At 42.6% G+C, this 18231-nt stretch overlaps 1 protein-coding gene across 4 annotated transcripts in view; it reads right to left on the bottom strand.

Annotated features, from left to right (window-relative positions):
* Window positions 1–18231, bottom strand: part of gbe1b (glucan (1,4-alpha-), branching enzyme 1b) — a 600154-nt gene that overhangs the window by 79820 nt on the left and 502103 nt on the right. For all 4 annotated transcript variants that reach the window (XM_041211102.1, XM_041211103.1, XM_041211105.1 and 1 more), the window contains exon 14: window positions 8223–8353. In XM_041211102.1, the coding sequence (XP_041067036.1) occupies window positions 8223–8353 (131 nt within the window). The remainder of the gene's footprint in view (window positions 1–8222; window positions 8354–18231) is intronic.

The raw sequence follows: 18231 nt of genomic DNA, 5'->3' as shown, positions 1-18231 counted from the left end.
GAGGAAGGGAGCTGCAGGGAGGGAGGGAGCTGCAGGGAGGGAGGGAGAGAGCTGCAGGGAGGAAGGGAGCTGCAGGGAGGGAGGGAGCTGCAGGGAGGGAGGGAGAGAGCTGCAGGGAGGGAGGGAGAGAGCTGCAGGGAGGAAGGGAGCTGCAGGGAGAAGGTCCCAAAGAAAAGAAGAAAGTTCCAAAAGCCAGGGAATTGGCCAGATGATGGTCCCAGGAAGACAGGGATGTCAAGGGAAAAGAACAGGAATCTGAACTGGTCCTGTTCAGTGGAACCGAAAGTAGGAGCAGAGGAAAAGGCTCCAAATTAAAGAGTGAAAGCTGCAGGGAGCATAATCCCGGCAAAATGGGCTTCTGAGAAGCAAGGAAATCTGGGTAGACAGCAAAAGGTTAGTGACTCCTTACTGTGTGCCTGTGAAGCAGTCTGTTGGCATGGCCGAGTATCTGAGCAAGTGCATGGAAGGTGAAGCCTGAATGCATGTAGAGATCCGGGGGAGGGGAACATCGGTAGGAGAGCTCAAACCCTTGGAGGTGGATCCTTGTTGAAGATGTCCAAGTGAAAGCATCATTTAGGAGAAGATTCCAAGGTGAATACTTCAAGCTTTGAAATTGGAAACCTTTGTTTGAAGGAGGGAGCTCAGTGAGACCAGTTGGCTCACAGTGTGACAAGCATCTGGGCGGAGTTGAGAAATCCATAGCATCTGTTTTGGGCGGCATCTGTTAATTGGTTTCAGAGTGTGGGTGTCCGACCACAGGTTGCCGATTGGTATACATGGACTGTTCGTAAACTTATTGCGAACCTTAGAGTTTAAGATAGATTTTCTAACTTGTGTCATTCTTACGAATCTGTATATATCTGTAAAGGTATAGTTGTGGGTGAAGGAGTAGTGTAATAAAGTTCATTTTTTCTTGTTTAATAAATGTTTTATTCTTTTGTTAAAAGGTCATCAGCTGACTCCTGTCACTCTGTTAAGTAGCCACTCTCCACATTTCTAACAAAAAATAAAAGTTAGGGTCTATCAAGTCAGGTTCCACCCTGGGATCTGGCTTGTCCATTAATGACATCAACTGGAATCATAACACTCCTCAGTATGGACTATTTCCCCCCTGCACCCCCAAAATTTGGTGTCATCCAGGATCCCAAGTCCAAATTATTAAATTGTGAACAGCAGTGAACCTAGCACCTGTGGGACATCACTTCCCATCTTCTGCCACTCTGAATAACTACCCTTTATCCAGACACTCTGCTTCCTGTTTTGAAGCCAGCTAGCAATCCGTTTTGCCACTTGTCCCCTGACTACACATTCTCTGACTTTATTCATCTATTATGTGGTACCTTATTGAAGGCCTTTTGTAAATTCAGATAAATTACATAAGCTGCAATATCATTGTTACCTCCTCAAAATGTTCAATTAATTTGTTTAGGCACAATTTTCCCTTTTGAAATCCATGCTAAGTGAATCTGCGCTGCACTCAAAGTCAATATTTCCTTCCTGACGTGTGGTGCCCAGAAATGAATGCAGTACCCCAGGTGGGATTTAAGCAGCTCCATGTAACTAACATAACTTCCACCTCCTTACATTCTAGCAACCTTGAAATAAGAGCCAATATTCTATTAACCTTTTAATTTATTATTTGCACTTGTCCATTCGCTTTTAGTGATTTCTGTAGTTAGGTTGCTAAGTCTCAATGATCACCAATAGTTTCTAGATTCTTGCTATTTAGATCTAAAGTCGATGTCCTGACATTTTCCCCACATTGAATGCCATCTACCACAGATTTGCTCACTCACTTAGTCTTTCATTGTCATTTTGCAATTTCCTGCTCCCACCTACACTGCTTAGAGCACTACTTAACTTCATTTCAATATATGGATCTTCTAACTCCTTGTCCAAGTCATTTATGAATATAGCAAAAAGCTATGGCTCCCCCCACCCCCCACCCCCAGTAGAGATTATTGGACACATCTTCTCACCATATCCACTAATCCCTCAATCTCTAGAAACAAATCTAAATATCTCATGACCTCATTCATGGCATTTCACTTCAATGTCCTTTTCTAGTTACTTATTTTGTAACTCAATTATCTGTATTCTTTTGGTGAAGAAGTTCCAAATTACTTCCTTTTTACATTTTCAGTTTTAACTCTTGTGCTATGGATGTGGACCCCTCATCGCCCTGAGTAATTTACCTGGACCAATTTTTCCAATTATAGTACCGGTTAAATAGTTTGCATCAATTTTTGAAATTAAAATGCCTCTTCAGTACGCTATACTGAAATTACATTCATCTTTCCAAACCAATTTTAACTGTGCAGCATTCACTATAATTACTGTTGTTACAGGATTTAGCTAAAATATAGAGCAGTTCTGTCACAATTAAAGTAATTGCTATTAATGGGCTAAAATAGAAACAAAAAAAAACTCAAGAGAAATGAACACACAACCACCAAGACTTTTTGACCTTAATTACAGCAGTGACTGCACTTAAAATACACTTCATTGACTGCAAAGCGCTTTAGAACATTATGGGGTCATGAAAGGCTACTGTATCAATGCAAGCACTTTCTGTAATATGGTGTTCTGAAAACCTGGCTGACAGTCCAGCACAGTACTGAGGGATTGCTGCATTGATGCTATCTTAAATAAACCAGAGATTCCCATCTCACTGGGGAAACTGAACACTGGTAGATCCAATTGTTCTATTCAAAGAGAAATGGGGAGTTCTCCTGGTGACTTGGCCAACATTCTTCTTTCAACTAATATTCCCAAAAAGCAGATTAAACATTCATTTATCTCACTGCAGTTTGTAGCATGTTACAGAATCATACAACAGACAAGGAGCCTATTCGGCCCATTCTGTCTGGGCCAGCTCTTTGAAAGAACTATCTAATTAGCTCCACTCCTCTGTCTTTTCCCTAAAGCCCTGCAACTTTTGGTCGTGTAGTATGCCTCTAGCACTGACTGCTAGAACAGCGCACTTCATTGTGTATTATGCAAGTATTTGACACATGGTAATATGCATTATAAACTCAAGGCTAAGAGTTGCATCTAAAATTAAGAAACCAAAAAAACTGCATTGCACCTTTTTTATGAACTCACATTCTATTTTATATACAATGAAATCTCAATAGAGAAGGACATATGAATAAATAAACTTCAAAGCAGCGTACAAAATACTAGAGTCTAAAGACATTCACAAGCTTCAAGGGACCACATATTAGTGATTCATTCCACTGACGTTATCTGTTCATTAGTGGCTGCAGATACAGTGCTGGATGCAACAGAACCTAGATTAATCTGAACCATGCATATTGTAAAGCACTAATTGAGATCCTCCTGCTGTACGAGGTCTTTGGGGGTCCACTTCCATGCTCAACAGTCTCACTCCATCTTGTACAAATGGCAACAGGTTCGATGTGCCCATCTCTTCCCCTCACCCACACTTCCCCTCACCTTCATTATGAAACAACAGGTAGATAGAGATCATGGAGTGTTACAGAACAGAGGAAGATCATTAAGTCCATCATGCCTGTACCATTTAGCAGACAGAGATAAAAACAGAATTACCTGGAAAAACTCAGCAGGTCTGGCAGCATCGGCGGAGAAGAAAAGAGTTGACGTTTCGAGTCCTCATGACCCTTTGACAGAACAGACCCGTTCTGTCGAAGGGTCATGAGGACTCGAAACGTCAACTCTTTTCTTCTCCGCCGATGCTGCCAGACCTGCTGAGTTTTTCCAGGTAATTCTGTTTTTGTTTTGGATTTCCAGCATCCGCAGATTTTTTGTTTTTAGCAGACAGAGATGTTCAATGAAAAGGGACACGTTCCTTAAGACTGACAGTCTTTCCCTAAAAATTATTACATGCTGATGTAGTGGAACCCCCATTATCAGTCCCAAAGGAGTATTCATCCAGAGCATGAGACACATTGGTGGTCACTAAATTTTAGTCTTGATCATGCTACTGAAACCCAGTGCAGAACAAAAAGTATCAACAGAATTTTCAACTTTTTGAACTGCGAAACTAATTTATATCAGGTACGAATCACAGGCTTGTTACAGTGCAGAAGGAGGCCATTTGGCCCATTGTGTCTGTACCGGCTCTCCGAATGAGCAATTCGCTTAGTGCCATTCTCCTGCCTTCTCCCTGTGCACATTCTTCTTTAACAAATACAGTCTAATTCTCTTACCTGCCTCCACCACATGCTCAGACAATGCATTCCAGAACCTAACCACTCGCTGTGTGGAAATGTTTTTTTTCATATCACTGTTGCTTCTTTTGCAAATTACCTTAAATCTGTATCCTCTCGTTCTCTATCCTTCCATGAATGGGAACAGTTTCTCCTTATCTACTCTGTCCATATCCCTCATTATTTTGTACACCTCTATCAAATCTCCTCTCAGCCTTCTTTTCTCCAAGGAAAACAGTCCCAACTTCTCCAACCTATCTTCATAACTGAAGTTCCTTGGTTAACAATGGTTAACAAGTATTGGATGGGGTAATGCACTTAACTAAATTTGACTGCTAGATAGAGCATACTTTAGTCTGGTCAAGTTTCCTTGTTTCTTTTCCAGGGCAGTTGTAGAGGCAATTTTCCGCTATGCAAGATGCATCTTGAGCAATCCCAGGTAAAGGTGACCTATGCCTGGAAAATTTCTCAGGCAATGCCTGGTTTTATTTTCCTCGTTATTTTAAGCATCATTCAGAGAGCATTGAATGGAGGGTGCTATAGTCAAGAGAAGATGGGGGCTTTCATGTATGAAACTGTGTTATTGGACAAAATTATTTTGTTTGATGTTCCAGTCTTTAATGGTTAGCAACATATCCTAAAAGTGCAAATTATCAGATGGTGATAATGGAACATTTGTCAATTATGATTTCTATACTAGCTGCTATCATCCCCTCTCCAATATTATTTTGTTTTCTACTATTATTAAAACATGTTTTAATCTCAAATATCTGAGAGATTTTGTTTTCTAACAGCTAGTACACACGAGCCAGAAACATTTAGAAACAAATACAGTCAGCTCCAACTATCTGTGACACATACAAATACCTGCATTGAACGAGACAAACGACTGTGAACCTCTAATCTCCACACACTCTCCCTGCTGTTGAATCTGGATTATCCAGAATATATAGCACTACTGGGCCATACCAGGGTCCATAAACGCCTTTACCATAGCCAATACAGAAGAGGCTGGCGTTAGCAGACTTTCAATGAGGAAGAGTCACACAAAGGTTTGTCTCTTGCAAATTTAAGTGCATAACTTTCAAAGAACATTAGTTATATACTAGTAATCCAGAAACCCAGGGTGATGCTCTGTGGACCCAGGTTCAAATCATGCCTGAATACAGGCATGGCAGAAGGTGGAGTTTGAATTTAATAAAAAAATCTGGAATTAAAAGTCTAATGATGACCATGGGAAGAATTTTCCCCCTGTGGTGGGGTGGGGGCAAGTGCAGGAGTGCGTGCTTCCGATTGGCACCCCTAATCGGGGGCGCGCCGCCATTTTACGTAGGTGGGCCAATTAAGGCTATGTGCTCCCTGTGCGGGCGGTGGAGGGTCCCTCAGCCAAGAGTGCGCTCTTTTGCACGCACTCATCTCCCTGAGGCTAAGTGCTGCCTCAGGGAGATCGGCGCCAAATTTAAAAGTGGTGAAGGGACAAAAATGAAATTTCCCTGACATGTCCCCTCATGTGACACTGTCATATGAGTTGGGACATGTCCATCACTTTTAATCAAACATTTATTAAATTTTTTAAAGCCTTGATGAAACCTCATCCTGCCTGTGGATGAGGTTTCATGCTTTTTCTGAAGCCTGCCAGGGGTCCCGGCCTGCCCACCAGCCTTAAGGCTAGATGAAAGTTATTGCTGTTGCTAACACTTCAAAGGATGCGGGCAAGTTAAAAAAATGAACTAAAAGCTGAGTTAGTCTGTTGTTTCTCACCACATACCCTTCCCAAGGAAACTGGAGTTACATATAGGTCCAGACTGGATAAAGAAGGCAGGTTTCATTCCCTAAAAGGGCATTAGTGAATCAATTGGGTTTTTACAAAAATCCAAAAGATTCGTGGCCACTTACAGTAAAATCATATGTTTTTAAAACAAAAACCATGGTGGAGAATATGAACTCATATTCCCAGGGTTACTAGTTCATAACCATAGTAACATAACCATAGCACTGTCACCTGAGAGGGACAGCCCAATCATTGCTTGTCGTGTTTAAGCATAGTTCTGCTCAACTGCAACAGGGATGATACCCAAGCTGGGAAGTTAGAACTATCAGGTGTGATGAAACTCTAATATTTACCTTGGAGGTCGGAAACTCCAGTTCCCAGCGAGCCTCAGGCCTTCTGCGCATGCACCAGCCAGGAAGTGGCTGCACATGCGCCACTGTTGTCTTTTACTGTCTTTAGGTCGGGAACTCGGGGCTCCTGTGCAGACCCCGGCCGGGAAGAGGCTACACATGCACAGTTCATTGATTTCACCTTCCTTAGGCCAGGGACCAGCCCCGTGTAAATATGCAATTAGCGTTTTTACCTTCTTCGGGTCGGGAACCAGCCCTGCGCGTCTGCACAGAAGGAAAGGAAGCAAAGAATGGCATGAAAAAGGTCAGGTGACTTGAACAGGAGTGCCATTCCAGAGAAGGTATCCCAGGGAGCAGGACACAGGGAGGGGACAGGAAAAGGTCCCAAACGAAGGAGGTCATCTCAAACCAGGGTGTGGGACAGAAAGAGGCCCCAGGCAGGGAAAAAGACAGGGATCAGAGATAAATCCCATTGAGTTAAGGTAAACGTCAGGAACAGAGAAAAGGGCTGCAGTTAAAGAAAGATGCGGGAAACAGAACTGAAACAAATCAGGCTTGCGAGAAGCCCTGAAGATCTGAGGAGGCTGCTGAAGGTTGGTGACTCCTTACTGCAGGCCTTTGGAGCAGTGGTGTTTATGCTTGGCATGGCCAAAGATCTGAAATTGTGCTTGGAAAGTGAAATTTGAGTGTACTTGGAGATCCAGGGGAAAAGAATCTCAGAAAGTAAGATTGAAACCCTGTGAGGTGGATCCTGTTGAAGCCATCCTAATGGGAGAGACTTTTGAAGAGGATTCCAAGGCGAGTTTTTCAAATGTGGAAATATGAAACCCTTGTGAGAAAGACAAAGTTTCCACAAGACTGGTTGGCTCACAATGTGACAAACATCTGAGTGAGTTGTTGAGAAATTGATGGAATCTGCTTTGGTTGCATCTGTCATTTACTTTGGAGAGTGGTTTGTCTGTCCATAGTTGGCTTGTTAATTCACAAGTGCCTCATCCTCACCCTGAATATCAGAGTATAAGACAGATATTGTAAATTGTTTTATCTTTCTGAATTTGTAAATGTCTGTAAAGCTATTGCAAGGTAAAGGAATAATGTGATGTGAATCATTTTCTTGTGTTTGTATTGAGATCTTTCCAACCTTTTTGTCTGGTGTTAAAAGTTCATCAGCAGACTCCTGTAAATTTGTTCAGTAACTTTCCTTCACAGTTTCTAAAAAGTTAGGATCTATCATCCAGGTTTCACTTTGGGATATGCCTTGTCCAGTATTAACGTCAGTTGGGATTGTAATACAGGAAAGACTGAACAAGCTGGGGTTCTCTACTCTCGAAAAGGGAAGTTTGAGGGGTAACCTGATAGAGTTCTTTAAAATTATAAAGGAGCTCAATAGAGATGTAGATAAAATGTTTCCATTTGTGGAGCCCAGACTAAAACTTGAGGTCATAATTATATGATAGTCACTAATAAATCCAATAGAAAATTTAGAAGGAAACTGGTTAGAATGTGGAACTCGCTACACCTGGAGTAGTTATGGCAAACAGCATTGATGCATTTAAGGGGAAGCAAGATTAATACATGGTGAATTAAGTAATAGAGGATTATGTTGATAGGGTGAGATTAGGTATAATGGGAGGAGGCTCATGTGGAACATAAAGACTGGCATGTATCGGTTGGGTGGAATGGCATGTTTCTGTGCAGTAGACTCGACGTAACTTTTTGTAACTCAAAAGCAATCTAATCACACATGGTCCACTCCCAAACTGAAGTTAACTGTTCCAAAAGGTTGAACACCACAGAGGTACAGCTCAAGAAGTGATGTTCCCTACAACATGACTTAACCTCCGTCCTGTCTAACATGGGCTCTGAACAGAAACAACCACACATGACCAAACCTTCTGTAAAGGATACTTCCCAGGCTGATCTATTCCCACTCTGTAGTCGGGGAAACTCTTTTCAGGGTTGAAGTTGAAGACAAAAAGAAGATTTGCACGTTCAAAGGCGATGACCTTGTTTCCCTCATGTTTCTCATTCACATAGGCCTAAAGGGGGAGGAACAGAAAAGATACATTATTAATGAAGTAAACACTCCCTACATGTCATCTTCTTCTTGAGTTCCCTGCCTGAAGGCAGGTCCAGCCCACAGCGCCGTGTTCTCCATTACAGGTGGGACAAGGGGGCAGGTCCCGGATTCACCCCAGCCTGAATGGGGATCGAACCGCTTCTGTTGGCACCAAGCCTGCCACACCGTCTGATCCACAACTGTCTCCCTGGGGAGTCCACCCTTTGGGAAGCCCATTTAAAACAGAGATGAGGAAGAATTTTTTCTCACAGGATAGTCAATTTGTGGAATTCTTTATGGCAGAGGGCTGTAGAGGCTGGGTCGTTTACGTATATTCAAGGCTGAGATAGATAGATTTTTAATCAGTAAGGGAATCAAGGGTTATGGGGAAATTGGAATTGAGGATTATCGGATCAGCCATGATCTCACTGAATGGCAGAGCTGACTCGATGGGCCGAATGACCTAATTCTGCTCCTACATCTTATGGTCTTGTAGCCTGGAGCTATGGATGGCAGAGGCTCCTACTTCTTTCCACGGCTGATCAGTCCTGCTCTTACCACCTGCTATTGGCGTATGTTAGAAGGAGTTACAAGTTGATACTCAACCTGTTTGGCCATGTTATGAACACACCTTCCTTGGCTATCAAGTCCTGGAGTGGGACTTGAACCCTGAGGTTCTGGCTCAGAGGCAGGAATGCTACCCAATGCATCACAAGGCCTCTCTTCCTACTTGTAAGAGACTGAATTACAGTGAAAGTGCACCATGCTCTCTCATCAGTGATTTGCAGTCCCACCTCTACTGAAAAGTTTGACATCATTTGCATTCAACATCATTCATTTGCACACATTTGACATCAATTGCACCTCAAAAGCAATCATTTAACTATCATTTAATAATAAATGTACTGAGTTTAAACCCTGATAGTGGTAGTGGTGGTGGTGGGGGGTGGGGTTGGTGAGAGGGTTCAGACCCTGATACTGGAAGGGGGTAGGGGGTTGGGGGTAGGAGGCAGGGAAAAAGAGGTTCTTGTCTAAGGTTTTGTAGAGTTTGGACCCAAAGAGCCTGGGGATGAGTGGGCGGAAAGTATAGACCCTGAGGCTAAAATGAATTAAGAACTGATGGAGATCAGGTGGTGCTCTCAAGCATGTATGGTACAGCGGATCGATTATTTTTGGACAAAATGAGAGACTGAATAAATTCAGACATTATTTAAGTAATTCATTTCCTTGTATTTTTCAATGCAGATTGCTGAGCATTTGATAGCTTTGAGTGCAGTGTATAGAGGTTTGAGCGCACTGGATAGATTTGAGAGCAATATCAAATTTGATGTCAAATTCATCCCAAATTAGAGCTTTTGATGTTAAATTGTAATTGAGAACACTGAATATCCTTGAAAGCAAAAATTATGTTAAAATTTTTGGGTAGGGACAGGCACTTTCACATATGTCACATTGATCCGGACTGCTCCAACTTGGCATTGGCACAGTAGGACAAATGCTTCCTTCTGTGCTGGAATTTGTTCAGTTTCATGTCTTTCAGTGCCATGCTGAGGGAGTGTTGCATTGATGGGAGCTCATCATTTGGAAGCGATAGCAATCTATATAGCCCCATCTCTCTATTATACTGGAGATTAAACATTTCATGACACAATAGACAGACTAGAGAAGCTGGGATTGTTTTCCTTAGAGCAAAGAAGGTTAAGAGAAGATTTGATGGAGGTGTTCAAAATTATGAAGGGCATTGACAGAATAGATAAGGAGAAACTGTGTCCACTGACAGAAGGGCTGACGACCAGAGGACACTGTTTTAAGGCAGGTGGCAACAGAAAAAGGAGAAGACTTTGTTTTGATGCAGCAAGTTATAATTATCTGAAATGTACTGCCTGAAAGTATGGTGGAAGCAGATTCAATAATAGCTTTCAAAAGGGAATTGGATAAATACTTGATAGGGAATATTTCACAGGACAGTTGGGAAATAGGGCGGTACTGGGACTAATTGGAGAACTCTACTAAAGAGGTGGTAAAGGCTCATTGGGCTGAATGGCATCCTTCTGACCTATGTGATTCCATGCAAAGAGGAGCAGGGAGCCGACAAGGTGATGTGGCCAACATTCTTCAAAGCAGCCCGCTTGATTGGCACCCCATCCACAAGCAATCACTCCCTTCACCATCGACGCACAGTAGCAGCAGTATGTACCATCTATAAGATGCACTGCAGGAACTCACCAAGGCAACACCTTCCAAACCCACAACCGCAACCATCTAGAAGGACAAGGGCAGCAGATGGATGGGAACACCACCATCTGGAAGTTCCCTTCCAATCTACTCATCATCCTGACTTTGAAATATATCGCCGTTCCTTCATGGTCGCTGGGTCAAAATCCTAGGACTCCCTGCCTAACAGCACTGTGGGTGTGCCTACACCACATGGGCTGCAGCGGTTCAAGAAGGCAGCTCACCACCACCTTCTCAAGGGCAATTAAGAATGGGAAATAAATGCTGGCCTAGCCAGCAATGTCACATCCCATGAATGAATTAAAAAAAAATCACTTTTTCTAGGATCTAGTCATGCTGAGACTGCACTTCAAAGTAATTCACAGTACATAAAGCACCATGAGATGTTTTGATACGTTAGGCTGTGATCATATTATATGGCTGCCTTTGCCTCACTATGTGAAGACACTGTTTGATGCAAAAGTGATTTTGCTGCTTTCAGTGCTATTTTTAAATTATCCGAAGAAAGCCATTTCAGTGCAAAGAAAATTGTTCCATCAACCAAATTTTCTTTTTGCTAATCATGGGGATTTGCCAATAAGAATATATTTGTAAAATCCCATCAGTTCCCTGATATCTGAGTGGATAATCCACCGAGTCAGAAGTCCTGGGTTCGATTTTCCTGTTCTGCTTTGAGATAATGCTACAGGATCATTTTATCCACCTTGAAGACCAGACAGGTCCTGGTTTAACGTCTCACCCGAAAGACATCACCACCTGACTACTGTACTGAAGTGTCAACCTAGATCTTTGTGGTCAAGTCTCCGGTGTGGGCCTGAACTCTCAACTTTCTGACTCAAAGGTGAGATTGCTACTCACTAAACCATGGCTGATGCCTGTCTCTTTCTCTGCTTTAAATATCATCTGTTTCCCTTCAAAGATGCAATGTGCTCAGCTTTAATTAGTCTTAGTGATGGCATTTCACGTAAAAATTAGTGAAGGAAGCCATTCAGCCCATCATGCTGCGATGCTCACTCTTAGAAAGAGCTATCTGATTAGTCCCATTCCCCACCTCTTCCCCTTATTCTGAAAATATTTCCCCTTGAAGTAGTTATCTAATTTCCTTTTGAAAGTTACTTTTAAATTCCTTCAGGCATACTCTAACAACCAGTGGGTAAAGAAATGTCTCCTCACTCTGATAAAGAGTCATATGGACTCGAAGCGTTAACTGTATCCCTCTCTGCAGATGCTGTCAAACCTGCTGAGTTTATACAGCTATTTTTGTTTTTGTTTCAGGTTTTCAGCATCCGCAGCATTTTGCTTTTTTCTCCTCACCTCTTCTCGCTCTCTTACTGATAACTCTAAATCGATGATTCCCTGTCACTCCCTAAACAGAAAACAATCAATGCCCTTCATATTTTTTAAAAGCCTCTCTTTAAATCTCATCTTATCTGCCTCAGCTTCACTGGAAATAGTCCCAAATCTCAACTCTCTCCTTGTAACTATCTTCCTTTAACTGATTCTTGAAGTTCACCATCTGCTCTCATGACGCCTTCCATCCCAAATTCTAACCCACCAGCTTCCACCTCTCAGTCCCCTGTTTGAACACATTATCATTGGTCTCCAATTTGCAACTTGGAACCTATCTCCTTCCAAACTGCCTTCATCAATTCCTTTCAAAACATACTCTCAATCTTTCCATTCTCTCCAACCTTCTGTTTCTTTCCAAAGTCCTGGACTGTGACTTTGTCTCTCAAAAATACTGCTGCCTTTCCAATCACGCTTTGCTGGCACAGTGCTGGAATTTATATTGTTTCTTCAATATAAAAAGTGGCTAATGATGGTTGACATAGGCAAAAGGTGAAAAAATGGACAGAGAGTCAAAGGAAGAGATATTTGACTCTCTTCCTTGATGGATTTTAGAGAGGGTGTTAACAAAACTGAGATGGTGAAAGAGAGAAAGAGAGGGAAAATTTCAGAGCATGAAACTGAGATAGCTAAATGTAGAGCTGCAGATTATGGGGGAGAAGTGAGAGGGGATCAAGCATAGTGTGCTGCTACTCTTCATTGTCTTCAATCTTTGACACCATTGACCACCATCCTCATCCAGTGTAGCACTGTTCTCTCATGCTTTCACCCCTACTCAACATTACTTTGCCTTTGATGGCTGATCCATCCACTTTCCTCAAAGTCACTTCTGGTGCTCTCCAAGAGCTTGGCAATCCGCGCCCCCCCCACCCCCCCACCCCCTCCCTCCCTCCCTCCTTTCGCCATTTAGAAGATTCATCTTGACATCATGACCAATAGGCATGTGTTCAGCCGCTATCTTCCAGGGCTCTGGCCATTCCCCTATCAACACATCCACTTTGTCAACTCCTTTCCACTTTTCAAATACTTCTTATAAACCCTGCTCTATGATCGCACTTCTGCCTCCCCAATTCCTCTTCATCCTTTTATTCTCCAGTTGGTGTCTTCCCTCCTTTAAACACTCTAGCGATTTCTGTACTAGAAGTACTGCAGAAATGTACAATGTTGAGTCTGGCACACCACAATTTAAAAAAAAACTCTTGGCTGTAATGAGCTCTGGGGCATCTCAAGGTCATGAAAGTCACTATATAAATGCAAGTCTTTCTTTTGGTTTTAGGGGTACAGGAATAGAGTAGAACAATGGGACTCAGTTGATCTCCTTCTCAGAAAATCTAGCATGGACAAACCAGGCTGAATGGCCTCATGTGCTATAAATTTCTATGCCTTTCAGGGAGTTCAAAATTGTGAGCTAGTGAGAGTGAAGGAATGGCGATAGAGTTCAAAGTCAGGATGGTGTGTGGCTTGGAGGGAAACTTGCAAGTGGTGGTGCTCTCATGCATCTGCTGCCCTTGCCAATCTAGGTGGTAGTGGTTGTAGGCTTGGAAGGTGCAGTTAAAGGAGCCTTGGTGAATTGCTACAGTGCATCTTGTAGATGGTACACAATGCTGCTACTGTGCCTCGGTGTTGGAGGGAATGTATGTTTACGGTGGATGGGATGCCAATCAAACGGGCTGTTTTGTCCTGGACAGTGTTGAGTTTCTTGAGTGCTGTTGGAGCTGCACTCATCCAGGTAAGTAGAGTGCAATACTCCTGACTTTTGCCTTGTAGATGGTGGACAGACTTTTTTTTTTGTATCCTTTCATGGGATGTGGGCGTCACTGGCAAGTCCAGCATTTGTTGCCCCTCCCTAATTTTCCTGAACTGTGTGGGCTTACTAGACCATTTCACATGGAAGTTAAGAGTCAACCTCATTACTTTGGATCTGGAGTCACATGTAGACCAGACTGGGTAAGGATGGCAGATTTCTTTACCTAGAGGACACTAGTGATAATGATATCAATCGATGATAGTTTCATGATCACCATCACTAACAGTAGCTTTCAACTGCCAATTTTATTAATTAAATTTTTAAATTCCACCAGCCTGGGCCTCTGGATTACAAGTACAGTGACATTACTGCTGCGCTACCATCTCCCCAGTCAAGGGGTAGCTACCCGCTGCAGAATTCCCAGCCTCTGAACCTGCTCTTGCAGCCACAGTATTTGTATGGATAGACAAGTTCAGTTTCTGGTCAATAGTAACCCCAGGATGTTGACAATGGGGGACGCAGTGATGGTAATGCCATTGAATGTCAAGGAAGATGGCTAGATTCTCTCTTGTTGGAGATGGTCATTGCTTGACACTTAATTGTGTGGTGTGAATGTTACTTGTCACAGTATAGCATGGAGATTTGGTCATCGGAAAAGGAATTACATTCAGTCGCAAAACAACGTTCACAACCACTGGACATCCAAAGTGCTTTTCAGCCAACAAAGTGTTGTCATTGTGGCAATATAGAAAAAGCAGCAGCCAATTTTCACAAAGCAAACTTGCATAAACTGGATATTGCTCAGATAATCTATTTAGTAATGGAGGGACAAATATTGACCAGAATCCTTGGAGAACTTCCCTAGCCTCCCTGCTTTTTGTTGGAGTAGTGTCATGAGATCTTTTATGTTACCTGGAGGACAGATGAGGCTTTGGTCTAACCCAAAGATGGAACCTCTGACAGTGCAGCCCTTCATCAGTACTGCGTTGGAACATCAGCCTGTGCTCAAGTTGCTAGAGAGGAGCTTGAATCCGAAACAATGTGACTCAAAAGTAAGAATGCTACCCACTCAGCCATGGCTGACGAGAGAGAGAAACAATAGAACTGGAAGTGCTACATTTTCACATTTATCCATGTGGATGTTCATTGCAATCAGGCTGGAGGCCATGGCAATTGCACTAGGTTTAGGGTGTTGTAGTAGATCTAATGGAGAAGTGAGTGTACTGAAAGATTGTGTAAATGCAAACTTAAATGCATCACCTAGCAATGTACCGCAAGTCATCTATTATAATATTCTAATTATATTACAAGATCAATACAATCAAACCCAAAAGGCTATATTGACTGTGCAGAGACAGGAGGAAGGTGGTTGCTCACAATGCTACTTGTTTGCTCCATTCATCATTATTTGTATGAGTAAGAACGCTTACTAATTATCTCATCAGTCCAAATCAGAGACCAGTGCAAACCAGAGAGTGCATTTTATTAGAAACAATTCGACAGTCATTAAAAAGCCGAACGCTGTTAATAAAAGTACAGATGCTGGACATTTACTTATGTAAATTACTGAGATATAATTAATAATTATATAATTTTAAAATCCTCAGCTTTATTTTTCAGCCACGGTTAAACAAAGTGTACTCACAGGGATTCCTTCCAGTACTTGGGATAAACAGAAATCAGAATGAGATTGAGAATTTTGGAATGATCTTCAATGTCAAGATTGCTGTGAGTGAAATGCATTATGCAGGGCAATACTTGAGCAGTTCCTACTGAGCAATATGGCTGGCTTCAAGGTTTATTCTATGCTAAATATTTGCACTGTCCCCAATGTCTTTCTACATAATTATATGTTTGATCGCAATATATAGAGTTATGCAGCAAGGATGCTGCATTATTGAAGGTGCTGTACTCCAGGGGATCAGGCTATCTGTTTCTAGTACTTCAGGTAGGCGTGAATGATTTACAACATAACTCAAAGAAGAATAAGGAGTTATCCCAGTGCCTGGGCCAAAGATTCAACAACCACACCATGGGTTACCTGGTTTGTCGCCATATTGCTGTTTGTGGGATTCTGGTGCACACAAAATGGTTTCCACAATCCTCCACCAAGTGAGACTCATTGCACTTCAAAGTTGAGCAAATAAAATGCTGGGAATTGAGTTAAGACAATGCTGGTCTGTTCAGTGCATTCATCACTTCAGTGAGTGAGTGAGAGAGCGTGGAGGCGCGCAAGAGAAGGGGGGTGGGGGCACGCGAGAGAAGGGGGCAGGGGTGCGCAACAGAATGGGGGTGGGGGCACGCAAGCGGCGAGAATGCAAGACGGCGAGGGCGCGAGAGCACAAGGGAGTTAGAGTGCAAAGGAGAGCGGGAGCTCAAGAGAGTGAGGCATACTTGTGTATGCTTGTGAGGGTGTGTGATGGCGTGAACGTGCGCATGACAGGGAATGAGCGAGAGTGTGCACGTGTCTGAGGAATAGTGCATGTGAGAGTGTGCGTACGTGTGACTGTGCGAGTGCATGTGCGATGGTGTGAGTGTGTGCAATGGTTTGAGTGTGCGAGAGAGTGCACAGCCTCTGTGTTTCCTATACCCACAATTGTTATAGATTATGCATTGCATTGCAATTTCCGACACAATATTGTTTATTGTATATATGAGATTTAGAGTTTACATTGTACACAGGCTTCTCAGCACCAGAGTTACCGTATGCAGGACTTAGACTGAAACTGGAAACACACTGAAATCCTCACCACTCTCTTAGCATTATTCTCCCTCCCCTAGTACAAAACTGAGCAAGTTTAAGCAGCAAGGAAGTTTGTTTGGGTGGCAACAAGTAGAAACCGAAGAGGTCTCTATTAGGAAAGGAAGGAATATTACAGCTTTCCGAGATAAATGACCTTGGGCTGTACTTGAAGTGACCAACTAGAGCGTCACTGACCAGGATTCTGAGCTTTAGTCAAGGACCAAACTGCATTCGAACCACAGAAATTTACAACAACTTGCATTAAAAAAATCCCACGAAAGGGCTTCATAGGGGCATTACTAAACAAAATTTGACCAAGCCATTAAAAGGGATTTTGGGGCATACGACTAAAAGCTTGATCCAAGAAGTTTGAGGGAAGTGTATTCAAGGAGAGAAGGCTGTCTTGGGATAGTTTAACTCCTCCATTGTTTGATAGTTTGTGATCATCATTGGCAATTCTCCCATGTTGAGGATGATTCCTCTTTGCGGATGGCTGGGTGGAAGGGGGATGTCAATTTTGGCTATGAGTTTGCAAATGGCTTATGAACACTATTGTAGCCCAGGCTCTCCCACAGTGAGGACATTGACTGTTGGCCAATAGTGGTGGTGGTGGATTGGTGGCTTGAGTTGACCTCTCCATCTCTCTCGTCATTCTTTCTCATTGGTTGCTGTTGTTGATTGGAAGGTGATGACATCATTTTTGATGATGAACTGCCATTTTGGTCATAATGGGGCATCTGCTTCCCATGTGTTGATATTAATAGAGCAAGTCTTCATGGAGGCTTTGAGATTGTCTCCGAAACATTTCCCAGGTGTAGCTCTGAACAGAGGATGCGTCTGGGCAGTCTTTAGTCAGGCATTCTGATGATGTGCCTGTCCATCTCAGGTGATGTGAGATTATCATGGACCCTATACTGGGCACATCTGCATCTTGGAGGCCACTCATTTTTGTTTTTTTTGTCCTCCCACTTGATTTGCAAGATCCTTCAGACACAGCGTTGATGATGTTGCTCTAAGGCCTTGACATGGGCTTCTATAAGATGCCCAAGCTTCAGTACTGAAGAGAAGCTGGGGAGAACCACTACCCGATAGACTTTGAGCTGGGTCTGATGTTACAATTCTCAAAAACTTGAGTACATGATTTACCATAGATGAGCTAGCACATTGGATTTGGTGGTGTACCTCTTCACTAATGTCAGCTCTTTAAGATAACTAGCTTCCAATATATGGGGAATGAAGGACATTTTCCAATGCTTCACCGTGGATCTCAGTTGAAGGCATTGGATTAGATAAATATGGTTTAGGTTGGTAGAGAGCTTTGGTCTGCCTCATGTTAGGGCAAGTCCCGAGTTCTCATAGGCTTTGGTGAATGCAACAATCATCTATTGTAGTTCTTCTTCAGAATAAGCAATAGCTTGTGTATTGTCAGCATACTGTAGTTCAATTATAAATATGGTTGTGGTCTTTGTTTTGGCGTTCAATAGTTGAGGTTGAAGAATTTACCACTAGTGCGAAAAGTTATTACCACACCTGGTAATGGCCTGTCCATAGTAAGTTGCAGCATTACTGCATGAAAAATTGAGAATAGTGTTGGTGCAATGACATACCACTGTTTGATGCCTGTTTTGACATTGCATAATACTGTTGTTTGCATCTTGTCACGCAGGAGACAGGTGATGTTTGTGAATTTAGCTGGGCACCCATATCACTGTAGCATCTTCCAAATGGTAGTTCCATTCACTGAGTCAAAGACTTTTGTGAGAATGAAGAAAGCCAAATGCAAAGG

Source organism: Carcharodon carcharias, chromosome 18 (assembly GCF_017639515.1).
Source record: "Carcharodon carcharias isolate sCarCar2 chromosome 18, sCarCar2.pri, whole genome shotgun sequence".
NCBI classification, from domain to species: Eukaryota; Metazoa; Chordata; class Chondrichthyes; order Lamniformes; family Lamnidae; genus Carcharodon; species Carcharodon carcharias.
Note: the sequence above shows the minus strand (reverse complement) of the source record. Positions and strands in the feature narration are given on the sequence as shown.